Genomic DNA, 12,633 nt, shown 5'->3' with positions numbered 1-12,633 from the left:
ATTTCAATGCCAGAGGGCCAATGGCAGCTCCTACGGATCCCTAACGTGTCCCCAAATGGCATAGTGAGTTTTTATTTTAGAATCCCTGGGGGGGGGGTCATTAGGAAGATGAAAGCCTGAAATCTCTTTGCAGGAGCGTCTGCCTGGCTTGGAGAGCTCCGAATGCTGCAGACGGAGCTCTGGGAGTCATTGTCAATCCAACGCCACATCTCGGTTATCATCAGGAACAGCCAAATGTGAAGATTCTCTCAGCACAAGTTCCTCCGTTCCCAGACCCCTGTCCCATATGGATGTCAGGAGGGGACAGAGCCTGAGTGAGAACAAGCATGCATTTCATTTCCCTCCATTTATTCCACACCTTAATGTAAAGTCCTCAGAGCTTGGGCCAAAATAAGACACTTACAGAAAGCATTCTCTTCCCTAATCTTTTGCTTTGTCAGCCATGTTTAAACATTCCTCAGTCTTATACCTCTTTTGAAACAGATCCTGATTCCTTTAACTTTCCTCACCTTTTACTAATTACTGTTCTTTATCATCAAAGTTCTTCATCAGAAAAATTTCCTGCCCAAATTTGCCTCACGGCTCCATTGAATCATAATTGTCCACTACCTCTTATTGTACTGGGGCGTTGAGTATTTCTTATTATTGGGGAAAACATTGGGGCATTCCCTTTAATAACTTTATTTTATAATCTTCCTTAACTGGTTTTTTATCTTTTCATACTCTTTGGTTCATACTAAAAGTTTGTGTCAGTTCTCATTAACTTTAATGCAGACTTACAGTAAATTAACCAAAAAAAGTGAATGAACTGTGTTGCATGCAAACTCATACAAATCAATCCATTAATATTAAAATGCATTAGTTTAAACTGCATTATGTACAGTGATTTATACTAATCCACCGTCAATACAAAAACTCCATTCAAACTGCATCCTGTTCCCTCCATAACAGAAAAGGCTCTTCATCACCACCATTTCTTTTAACAATACAGATTTCTCAGCCCCATGACATTAGGATGAAGGGTTTTGCAGGTCTGAACTATCTCCAAAGTAGGAAAAATCAATGGGAAGAAGAGAGGATGATGACCTTTTATCTCTCCAGCATTAAATTACTGAATGGTCCAGGCTGGAGGAATTTTACACTTACTTGTTACAGGAGGGTGAACCTGTTCAGATGTCTTCGATTCTGGAGGATCCATGAAGAGGAGATCTTCCTCTTGCTTAACACGCAGTGAGAACACAGACGTTACAACAGGAAGGCCTGTGATGAGGAAACACATTTACAAGGATTCACCAAGGATATACATTTAAGTCTCCAAATGATATGAAAATACAGAGCCTAAACATTTACTTACTCTTCATGGGGTCATGTGGGTTTTCTTTTCCTTCCCACTCAAAGTGTTGAGTGAAATGTTTCTCATCTTCCTTTTTAATCTTAAATATAACATCAGGATTAACAATTGAGTAACCTGTTAATAAGGAGGAGGAAAATGACATTTAATTGTATATAGAAATCCTATGGAAGTACCATCTGTTTCCTGTTCTAGAGAAGTACTGCATGAAAGTGTGCACGGAGGAGTGTGTGGGTGGAGGAAGATCCTATTATTTGTCTGATAAAACTTCGAGAGAAGAGGCAGCTACAACCCGCCACTTGATTATGCATAAACCTTGGAGATGTGATGCAGTCATTTCTCTTCATAGTCCTCCTAGATCAGGGGTCTTAAAGTCCCTTCTTGAGGGCCGCAATCCAGTCGGGTTTTCAGGATTTCCCCAATAAATATGCAGGAGATCTGTGTGCATGCACTGCTTTCAATGCATATTCATTGGGGAAATCCTGAAAACCCGACTGGATTGCGGCCCTCGAGGAGGGACTTTGAGATCCCTGTCCTAGATGGAGGCACTGCAGATGTCAGTCTTCTCGTTGATATCTGTAACCATCCAAAAAGGGTTACACATTGCATAGTACAGTTGACAAGTTGCATAGTACAGTTGCCATGTCATGTCCTCATAATCCTCCTCCTGGTCTTTTGTATCAAACTTTTGTTCTAGATCAGGGGTTCTTAGTCCAGTCCTCAAGACACACCAACCACTCTGATTTTCAAGGTATCCACAACGGATATGCATAAGACAAATTTGAATGCTCTTCCTCCATCTATCTCATGCATATTCATTGTAGGTATCCTCAAAAGCCTGGCTGATCATGTATGAAGCCTCTATTTTAAGGTCTTTCACTGCCTCCTGTTGGAGATGGGATGCTTCAGAAGCCAGGTTCTAAATGTCAGATGCCGATGTGATTTTTTCAATCACTAATTTCCTAATGGACCTGTGTGACAGATGATAGAGAAGAGAAATTTACCTAGTGACAAGAGGATCCCATGAACCTCCTTGATGACTTTCTTGTAGAGCTCTTTCTGCTGTTCTCCCAGAATGTTCCACTCCATTTCCCAGAAATAAGCAGAGACATCCTTGAATGTGACCAATTTCTAGAAAAGGAAAAAGGACACCCTCAGTCACAGTTTCACTGTGAGACCAGATCACGCTAAACAGCAGGGACGATGAAAGACAACAATGCCAGTGGTGTCCACAAAATTCTTTATTCAAAAACACTCTTGATGACTCAAGACTTGTTTCAGCATAAACCGCCTGCTTCAGGAGGCTAAAAACTGACGTAAAACATGAGAGAAACCAAAAAAGAGATGCAAAATAGAATCATGCATTATATCATAAATCAAAACAAACAAATATAATTATATCCCAAAACTTAACAACCATATAGATAAGAACATAAAAATTGCCATACTGGGACAGACCGAAGGTCCATCAAACAGTGGCAAACCCAGATTACAAGTACTTAGCTAAATCCCAAGTAGTAAAACAGATTTTATGCTGCTTATCCTAGGAATAAGCATTGGATTTCTCCATGCCATCTCAATAATGGCCTATAGACTTCTCTTTTAGGAAATTATCCAAACTTTTTTTTTAAACCCCGCTAAGCTAACCGATTCTACTACATTCTCTGGCAACAAATTCCAGAGTTTAAGTAAACATTGTAAGAAGAAATATTTTTTCCGGTTTATTTTAAATCCACTACTTAGTAGCTTTATCGCATACCTCGTAGTCCTAGTATTTTTGAAAAGAGTGGACAAGCAATTCACATCTACCCTTTCCACCTGGGCGGGGCCTCCGCGTGTGCGGATCGCCGGACTTGATGGACCTAAGGTCTGTTCCGGAGATGGCCTTTCTTATGTTCTTATGTTCTCTATCATATCCCCCCTGCACCGTCTCTTCTCCAAACTGAAGAGCCCAAGCTATTTTAGTTTTCCTCATAGGGAAGTTGTCCCAAACCTTTTATCATTTTCGTCGCCCTTCTCTGTACCTTTTCTAATTTCGCTATATCTTTTTTGAGATACGGCAACCAGAACTGCACATAGTATTAAAGAAGAATCCCTGTGGGACCCCCCTCCCTGAAGACCCTGGGTACACGACTAAAGGACATGAAAGCATGTCAAACTGAGCAAAATTGGCTTCTGAGTAACTTCATCTTTAACAAGGCATCTCACAAACAATTTGAAATGAGAATGCTGCCTGTGTGTGCTATGGGGAAATTTCCTCGAGCCTGGACTGCTGATCAAGAGAAAACACACACTCTGATAGAAGGCAGAAGAATTTGCAAAAAAACTACTGAGCAGCTGAAATACAGAGACCTACAAGATCATGAAAGGCATGGAGAAAGTGGAGAGGGACAGATTTTTCAAAATTTCAAAAAAATACAAGAACCAGGGGGCATTCAGAAAAGTTAAGAGGGGACAGATTCAGAACCAATACTAGGAAGTTCTTCTTCACCCAGAGGGTGGTGGACACCTGGAATGCGCTTCCAGAGGGTGTGTATACGACAGAGTTTGGATGAATTCCTGAAGGATAAGGGGACTGAAGGGTATAGATAGAGAAGTGGATGATTTCCTGCAGGAAAAATGGATTGAGGGATACAGATAGAGAATTACTATGCAGGTCCTTGACCTGAATGGGCTGCCACGCGAGCGGACTGCTGGGCGGGATGGACCTCAGGTCTGACCCAGCAGTGGCACTGCTTATGTCCTTATGGATATACGAGACCCTCCAAAACCTGCTCCATACCTGGCTCCCATATTCCCTGTTCACAAGAACCAAACTTGATAGAGCAATGGACAATAAACCAGGCTTGAGGGCTATGCACAACATGAATATCTGTGAGTTTGCAAAAGCCCCCTGACAAGCTTGTGTCACACTGACAGTTGCCAACCACTGATGGGGTAATTCAGCCTAAACTTGAGGACATTTCTGAAATATCCTTGCAAATCAAGATGATCTTCATGCACAGCACAGATAACCAGAAATAGATGTTTATGCCTTGGCCAATGGAACCTGGATAGCTTTGGACAGCAGACCCCTGCACGTATTGAAAACCACAGCACCTGTTCTTCTAAGAAATGCGGAACCAGGATAGGGTGTGGGCCGTTCTGGGAAGGGGCGTAAGTCATGCACAGATAACCTCTGGAAAGCCCCAGATAAGAAGTGTGTCGGGCCTAAAATAGGTTGGGTGGTTTGTGACCATCACCCCAATCTGATAATGACCTACGTAAATGTTAATTATTCCAACGTCACCAGGACATGGCCAATTAGGAGAAGAAATAAAGATCTATGGCCAATTAGTTAGTAACTGATTAATTATGCTAATGACTATTACCAATCAGAAGCAGTGCTACTATCAATAAAGTGAACTTTGAACTTTACACCCGTGGCTGAATTATTGACATCTCATCCTCACGACTCCTTTGGTGTGCCTTGATTGTCTCGTCGTTGAGGCCCCCTTGGGCTCCCTTTTTGGTGTTTACATGAAATGCAAACACCACTTTCAGCAGGAACGAAGACACGGTGTGAAGAGACACCGCAGCCTCTGTAAACCTCTGCCGAGATTCGTGAAAACTTGCCAATTGGCGAGACCTCCTGTAGCCACAAAAGGAACTCCAACCAGACCCCCCCCCGGTGCCCTTGGCCTATTGTCAGGCAATGACTTGGGATGGCTGTCCATGATACTGGCCATAAGGTCGTCTAATCTTTTGCCATCCTTTAAAGGGTAGTCTACGTCATATAATGCATCGGCTACATAGTCAACCCTACCATTAGCAGCTGAAGGTTACCATCATCATCCGCCATGGGAGATGATAGAAGAATTATGTTATCTATGTCTCAAATGCGTCCCTATACAAGTAACTTTTAAAAGGGCTTTTAAATTTTTCTAGTGAGGATTTACCACGTATGTAAACTGGTAAGTTGTTCCAGATCTGGAGTGCTATAACCGAAAAGATAGTAGATCTCATAGTACTTATTACTTTTAAAGAAGGGATAGTCAGCAGATGTTATTCTGTTGATGTGAGTGTCCTGACTGGAAAATATGGTATTAGAAGATGGTCCAGAAATATTCGTGTGTTAATTTGTTGGATTTTAAAGGTTATCAGTGATGAACGATAGGACCACTTGAACCGATAAATCTGAGGGTGCACAGAAAAAGTGTTATCGTGGTCAAATGCAAGCAATTTTAAATTGAGTGAAAAGCCCGCCAGAAGATCAACAAATAATCAACAAAAAAAATCAACCTACCATATTTTTCGCTCCATAAGACGCACTTTTTCCACCCCTTAAAAGGGGGTGGAAATGTAAGTGCATCTTATGAAGCGAAGCTACAAATTAAACCTGCCACCGCCGCAACTATTAAATCCCCCTGCTGCCGCTGCATCTTTTAACCCCCTGCCGTTACCGAATATTTTTAACCCTCCCCGCCGCTGCATATTTTTAACCACCCCCTGCGCTGCTGAATCTTTTAAACCCCCCTGCCGCCACTTCATCTTTTAAATGCCCCTGCTGCTACCACATTTTTAAAAAAATCCCGCCACTGTTGCATCTTTAAAACCCACCCGCCTGCCGCTTGCTGCCATTGTACCTGGTGGTCCAGTGTATCTCCTGGCCGGCGGTGCACAGGCTAGAAGCGCAGGGATCAGGAGCAAGCCCTCTGCGCTCCCGCATGGCCAGCGCTGATCTCCGAATGGCTGCAGTCAGCTCTCCGGGACTCATGAGAACTGACTGCAGCCATTCAGAGATTGAGGCGGGCCCAGGCAGGAGCGCGGAGGGGACATGATAGAAACTTATAAAATCATGAAAGGCATAGAGAAGGTGGAGAGGGACAGATTCTTTAGACTAGCAGGGACAACTAAAACAAGAGGTCATTCAGAAAAACTGAGAGGAGACAGATTCATAACGAATGCAAGGCGGTTCTTCTTCACTCAGAGGGTGGTGGACACCTGGAACGCGCTTCCCGGAGAGGTAATAAGATAGAGTACAATTCTGGGGTTCAAAAAGGGACTGGATGACTTCCTGGAAGCAAAGGGGATAACAGGGTACAGATAGAGGTTTACCGTACATTGAGCGAATAGGGTATGGATATTTTAGGTTAGGTAGGGAACACTTTCAGGTCATGGACCTGGGGGGCCGCCGCGGGAGCGGACTGCCGGGCACGATGGACCCCTGGTCTGACCCGGCAGAGGCAACACTTATGTTCTTATGTTCTTAGCGCTTCTGGCCTGTGCGCCTGCTGGCTGGCAAAAATGAAAGCTGTCTAAGCAGGGAGGAACTAAAAAAGGTATCGAAGGGATATGAATAAAGGTACGGGGGGATGATTAAAAAATGTATTGGGGTGGTATGTGGGGGGATGATTTAAGGTACTAGGGAGAGCACATGGGGGATGATTTAGGGACATGGGATGATTTAAGGTACTGGGGTATGGGGGATGATTTAAGATACATGAGGGGTATGGGGCTTGCCTGCCTGCCTGTCACTAGGCCACTAGATCTGCCTGCCTGCCTGTCACTAGGCCACTACGCCTGCCACCAGAGGGGGGGACAGGGTGCAGAGCCTGGCAGGGAGAATTTGGGTCAGAATGGGTTTTTTTCTTGTTTTCCTCTAAATCTAGGGTGCGCCTTATGGTCAGGTGCGTCTTATGGAGCAAAAAATACGGTACCTACCTGCCGAAGTACAACAATTGGGAAGAAGACTAGTAAAAATTCTGCTATGCAGCATGAAACAGAGAAAAAACATGGGTTTCAGATTTCAGAAGCTGAGAAACGATGAAGCGTGAACAAAGACATTTGGTACCAGATTAGTTCTCCAGTACATTACAGTATTCAGAGAACTCTGCTTTTGGACAGATTTCTTTAGAGAAACACTGGGAATTTCACATGCTGACCAATTTAGGAGGTGGGAGGGAGAAAGCAAGTGGGTCGGTGTCTGAAGGTAGGAGAGTGGAGAGTGCTGGGGTCAGTTCATGAACTGCTATTATCAGTCTGTAAACGATTTAGAAAGTACAGAGGCCCAATTGCTCAAAAGCTTACTGTGCAAGAAAGACTGGTTGTAGCCAGAAGTTAGCTCAGCCTCCGAAGCACTAAAGGGTTCCCGGGGGCTTTTATTGATCGCGGAAGCAGCCACTGAGAATCCTATGCAAGGAGCGCATTAGTATTAAAATGAGGGTTCATAGACAGTAACGCAGAAGACAAAGGCGCGCGCCGACAACTGAGCGCAAGACGGAGGCGTGCGCCGAAGAAAAAGATTGTTTTTAGGGGCTGCGACGGGGTTTTTTGTTGGGGAGCCCCCCCTTTACTTAATACATATCGCGGCAGCGTTGTGGGAGATTTGGGGGGTTGTAACCCCCCACATTTTAGTGAAAACGTAACTTTTTCCCTAAAAACAGGGAAAAAGTTAAGTTTTCAGTAAAATGTGGGGGGTTACAACCCCCCAAATCTCCCACAATGCGGTGCGATCTGTATTAAGTAAAGTGGGGGGGGTTCCCCCCCACATCCCCCGTCGTAGTCCCTAAAAACAGTCTTTTTCTTTGGCGCGCACCTCCGCGCTGCGCTCAGTTGTCTGCTCGCGCCTTTGTCCCGGCGCGCTTTTGACCTGACACCAAAATGAGCACTCGTTCTACTACTACTATAAAAAACACTACACTAGCTGCCAGAGGAAGCAAGGGTCATTTTTAAGTTTGCTTGCTTTTGCTTCAAAACCATGACAGGTTCATCCCCAACCTAGCTGTCTCACCAGTTCGAATTCCCAGGCACAACTAATACACGCAGTACACTTCTCCCTCGTTATTCGCGGGGGATACGGGCAGAGCCGGACCGCGAATGCCAAAAAACCGCGATTATCTGGCTCTGACCCACCCCCACCTCCCTGCCGCCTTCCCAGCCTGGTGGTCTAGAGCAGTGTTCTTCAACCTTTTTGCACCTATGGACCGGCGGGAAAAAAAAATTATTTTGTGGACCAGCAAACTACTAGGATTGAAATTTAAAAACCCCGTTTCCGCCCCGTCTCCGCGAGCTCGGTCCTCACAAACCATCTGATCCCATCCGCACAAGCCTCAGTTATGATTGTATACTGAATGTATTTTATTAAAGTATAAAAAGAAACAATATTCTGTACAATTGTCATTTTATAAATACAAATAATACAGAGCAAGAATCAACAAAACCCCTGTCTCCCCTCCCTCCTCTATTATCAAGAAAACTGAATAAGCCAAATTATTACAGAATGCTACACAGAAATATCATGCTAACAGAATACCGCAGTCACACATAGCAGGAATAGGGTTAGGGGAGTGCAACTAGGGCAACTGCCCCCCTGGTCAGAGAGAGCCCTAAGCCACTGCCTGGACTTTGCAGTCCCCAGTTATGCTTAACACCAGCTCTAGCAGGATATATATTTCAAATCTGATATATTCTAATCACAAAATAGAAATAAAATTATTTGTTTCTACCTTTTGTTGTCTCTGTTTCTGCTTTCATCTTCTTTTCACTCTCTTCCTTCCAGCGTCTGCCCTCTCTGTCTCTTCAATCCAGCATCTGCCCCTTCCATCTACTGTCTGACCTCTCCCCCTTCCATATGGTATTTGTCTTCTTTCTATGCCCCCCTCCCTTTTCCATCCAGCCTATGCCCCTCTTTCCTTTTTATACGATTCATACCAGCTTCACTGCTCTCTTCATGTTTATCTCTCCTACACCAGATCTAGCATCTTTGTCCCTCTCAATTTCTCTGCTGACCCCCCTTCCCATCTCATTCCTGTCTCTCCCCTTCCCCTCCTCTAATCTCCCTGCCAGCTGTTTCCTTCCTTTTTTCTTCTCCCTTCCCTCTTCCCCCTGTCCAGCAGTAACTCTTTTCCCTTCTTTTTCCCTCCTCCCCTCCCAGCAGCATCTCTCCTTATCCCTCTTCAGGTCCAGTAGCAGCTGTCCCTTTTTCCCCTTGCCCAGCAGCTTCCCAGACTCTTTTCCCTCCTCCCCTCCCATCAGCATCTCTCCTTATCCCTCTCCAGGTCCAGTAGCAGCAATCCCTTTTTCACCATGCCCAGCAGCTTCCCAGCCTCCTTTCCCTCCTCCCCTCCCAGCAGCATCTCTCCTCCCTCTCCAGGCCAGTAACAGCTGTCCCTTTTTTTTTCACCATGCCCAGCAACTTTCTCCCCTCCCAGCAACTCTCCTTACTTGCCAGCACTGCGATTCAGTAAGGCAGCCTCAGGTCCTTTGTTGGGTCGCACCGCCTCTGAGGAAAGCGGAAGTTGCATCATCAGAGGCGGCCCGATTCAGCAAAAGCTCCAAGGCTTCCTTCCTGAATCGCTGCGCTTGTAAGGAGAGCCGCTGGGAGGGGAGAAAGCACAGTTTGAGGCTCCACATTATCTAATCTAATCTAATCCTTAGGTTTGTATACCACATCTTCTCCACGTTCGTAGAGCCCATTATCTCTCTGACCCTGCGCAACAACAGCTCCTCGATCTTGCCGGTCCTGTGCGGACTGGCAAGAAATTGAAGATGTTGATCTTGCCGGTCCTGTGTGAACCGGCAGGAATTTTCTGCGGACTGGCACCGGTCTGCGAACCGGCGGTTGAAGAACTGTGGTCTAGAGGGCTTTCGGGACAGGAGCGATCTTCCTACGCTCCTGCCCCGTGCAGATCGCCATGAGGAAATGGCTGCTGTGAGTTCCTGTAGTCTCTGTTTTTAGGGAAAAAGTTAAGTTTACAGTAAAATGTGGAGGGTTACAACTCCCCAAACCCCCCACAACACCGGCGCGATCTCTATTAAGTAAACTGGGGGGGGGGGTTCCCCCCAAAAAACCCTGTCGGAACCCCTAAAAACTGTAATTTTCTTCGGCGCGCACCTCCATCTTGCGCTCAGTTGTCGGCGCGCGCCTTTGTCTTTCGCCGACTTGTCTATGAACCAATCAAAACTTATCTCTTTGACAAATTTCTCTGATCCCCCACTTCAACCTGATGTACTTCCAAAACACTTCCAATGTAATTTTGAAAGTTCTCTGTAATATCGCTGTCTGTATAGTCTCTTCCCTTGTAAATTGCTTAGAACTGTTATCCACAACCACCAGGCTAGGGCTCCCTCCAAAAGACACCAACAAGGAAAGAGACGGGAAGCTGGAAGAGATGCACAGATTAAGCTTCTTCTAAAGGGCTGAATTATTTCTTACCTGGTCACAACCCAGGGCAGACATTTTCTGCAGCTACTGAGCGTTCCCTGTTCCTGGAATGATGAGGGAAACAGGAAGAGGCTGAGCCAATTCCTGAATCTCAGGTATAATCGCTCCCAGGGAGTTGCAGGACACAAAGTTCTCTGCTTTGTCTTCTGAATCTTTTCTGCTCTTTGCAGCCCTGCAGACACTAGAGGAAGAGGCAGCCACTGAGCATGTGCAGAGCTCTTCACCCCGCCCCTCCTGCTGAGGTCAAGTCCCGCCTCCTTAAGGTAGTTCACTAGAACAGTGATCCCCAATCCTATCCTGGAGGACCACCAGGCCAATCGGGTTTTCTGGATAGCCCTAATGAATATGCATGAAGCAGATTTGCATGCCTGTCACTTCCATTCTATGCAAATCTCTCATGCATATTGATTAGGGCTAGCCTGAAAACCCGATTGGACTAGTGGTCCTCCAGGACAGGGTTGGGGACCACTGCTCTAGAGAAAACAGCAGATCTGCTGCCTGTTATCTGCTACTTCTACAGCTCCACCTTACGGAGGTGGGATATTCCAGGATGACCTGTGCAAGGGGGGGTAGTTGAAGAGCTTTGAGCATGCTCAGTTCCTTTCTTTACTTCTGCAGAGCTGCAAAGAGACAAGATTCAGAAGAGAAGCAGAAACATTTGACCCGGTTCCCTTCCTGCAGGGGAAGGGTTTTGCAAGTCCCACCCATCTCTGTCGGCTGCCTCCTCCATCTCCAGAACAGCCTACTCCATGCAAAGTAGGGGGGGGGGGGAGTGAGGATGATGACCTTTTATGCATCTAGCATTAAATGACTGAACGGTCCAGGCTGACCTTAGTAAAAATGTGCAGGATCTTCCTCTTGCTTAACTGTCAGTGATGAAACTCAGACGTTACAATAGGAATTCTGCAGCTACAGAGATGGATTCTGGCTGGAGATTTCCTGGAAAGATGAACAAGAGAGGCTGGGCTGATTCCTTAGTCCCAGATATAATCCCTCTTCACCCCCCTCTGCAGGAAGGGACCTGGGTCTCCCAGGGATTTCCAGTTGCAGGACCCAGAACGTTTCTGATTCTCGAGACAGCAGAGTAGATTCCACCCAAGAACGATCTGCTACCTGTAGCTGCTATTTCTACAGCTCCACCTTAAGGAGGCGGGATATTCCAGGATGACCTCACTGGAGGGGTGGGGTGAAGAGCTCTGAGCATGCTCAGTTGCTTTCTCTACTTCCGCAGAGCTGCAAAGAACAGACAAGATTCAGGAAGAGAAGCAGAAACATTTGACCCAGTTCCCTTCCTGCAGAGGGGGAGAGGAGGGATTGGGAAGAGGGAAATCTCCAGCCTGGATCCCTCCCAGCAGCTGCAGAATTCAGAGGAAATGTCTGCTCTGGGTTCTGATCAGGTAATTAAAAAAAAAAAATAAATGTATTCTAATTTTCTTTTCTGTCTAGTGTCAGGTAAGAAATTCTTCTCTCTACTCTTGTGAAAAGAAAACCCTTTCCCTGTGCATCTCTTCCAGCTTTCCCTTCTCTTTTCTGTAAAATCAACAAATTCATCCCCTCTATCACAATAGAAAACGGGAAGGTGAGCTGCCTCTGTTATTTTACCCATGCATGGTCTCTTTAATAGATGGTAGGCTCGGGACTGGGGTCCAGTAGAGCAGTGTTTTCAGCTTCTTCAAGCCAAGTACCCCCTAAACCTAACAAATATCAGTTGAGTACTCCCAACCACTGACAGTCCAAGCTCCGCCCCAGATCCCGCCTCCATTACTAATTGTAATGCAATTTCTTCCATTCATTTTTCACATGCACACAATATACACAGCAGATATAAATTCTCAAAACTGACATTTCAGTCACTAAATTGAAAATAAAATCATTTTTCCCTATCTAATCATCTTTTCCCAGTCTCTAGTTGCATTTCCTTCCGTCTGTGCTCTTAACTGTGTTTCCAGGGCCTTCTTATCCATTGATTGTTTTTCTCTCCTTCACTTTCTGCCCTGAATCCATCCATCTTTGGCATTAACTTTTAACATTCAACTTTTTCCCATTTTTCTGCTTTCTTCTCAAAATCTACTTTTCC

The 12,633-nt window shown here is 45.4% G+C and overlaps 2 protein-coding genes across 4 annotated transcripts in view; one reads left to right on the top strand and one right to left on the bottom strand.

The window, feature by feature from the left end:
• The window catches only part of LOC117367651 (zinc finger protein 436-like), a 28,094-nt gene extending 16,554 nt beyond the window's left edge, over positions 1-11,540 (bottom strand). Inside the window, exons 1-4 of one of the 3 annotated variants that reach the window (XM_033960427.1) lie at positions 11,387-11,540; positions 2,356-2,482; positions 1,355-1,468; positions 1,147-1,260 (exon numbers count right to left, since the gene is read on the bottom strand). In XM_033960427.1, coding sequence (XP_033816318.1) covers positions 1,147-1,260; positions 1,355-1,468; positions 2,356-2,440 — 313 coding nt within the window. In that variant the 5' untranslated portion in view covers positions 2,441-2,482; positions 11,387-11,540. Of the gene's footprint in view, positions 1-1,146; positions 1,261-1,354; positions 1,469-2,355; positions 2,483-10,547; positions 10,746-11,386 lie in introns of those variants that run through there. The other 2 variants (XM_033960426.1, XM_033960428.1) reach the window with 2 other exon arrangements.
• The window catches only part of LOC117368581, a 126,780-nt gene that overhangs the window by 94,586 nt on the left and 19,561 nt on the right, over positions 1-12,633 (top strand). The window contains 1 exon segment of the mRNA XM_033962311.1: positions 11,788-11,953. Within this exon segment, the coding sequence (XP_033818202.1) occupies positions 11,788-11,953 (166 nt within the window).

The sequence above is a fragment of the Geotrypetes seraphini genome, chromosome 10 (genome assembly GCF_902459505.1).
Source record: "Geotrypetes seraphini chromosome 10, aGeoSer1.1, whole genome shotgun sequence".
NCBI lineage: Eukaryota > Metazoa > Chordata > Amphibia > Gymnophiona > Dermophiidae > Geotrypetes > Geotrypetes seraphini.
Note: the sequence above shows the minus strand (reverse complement) of the source record. Positions and strands in the feature narration are given on the sequence as shown.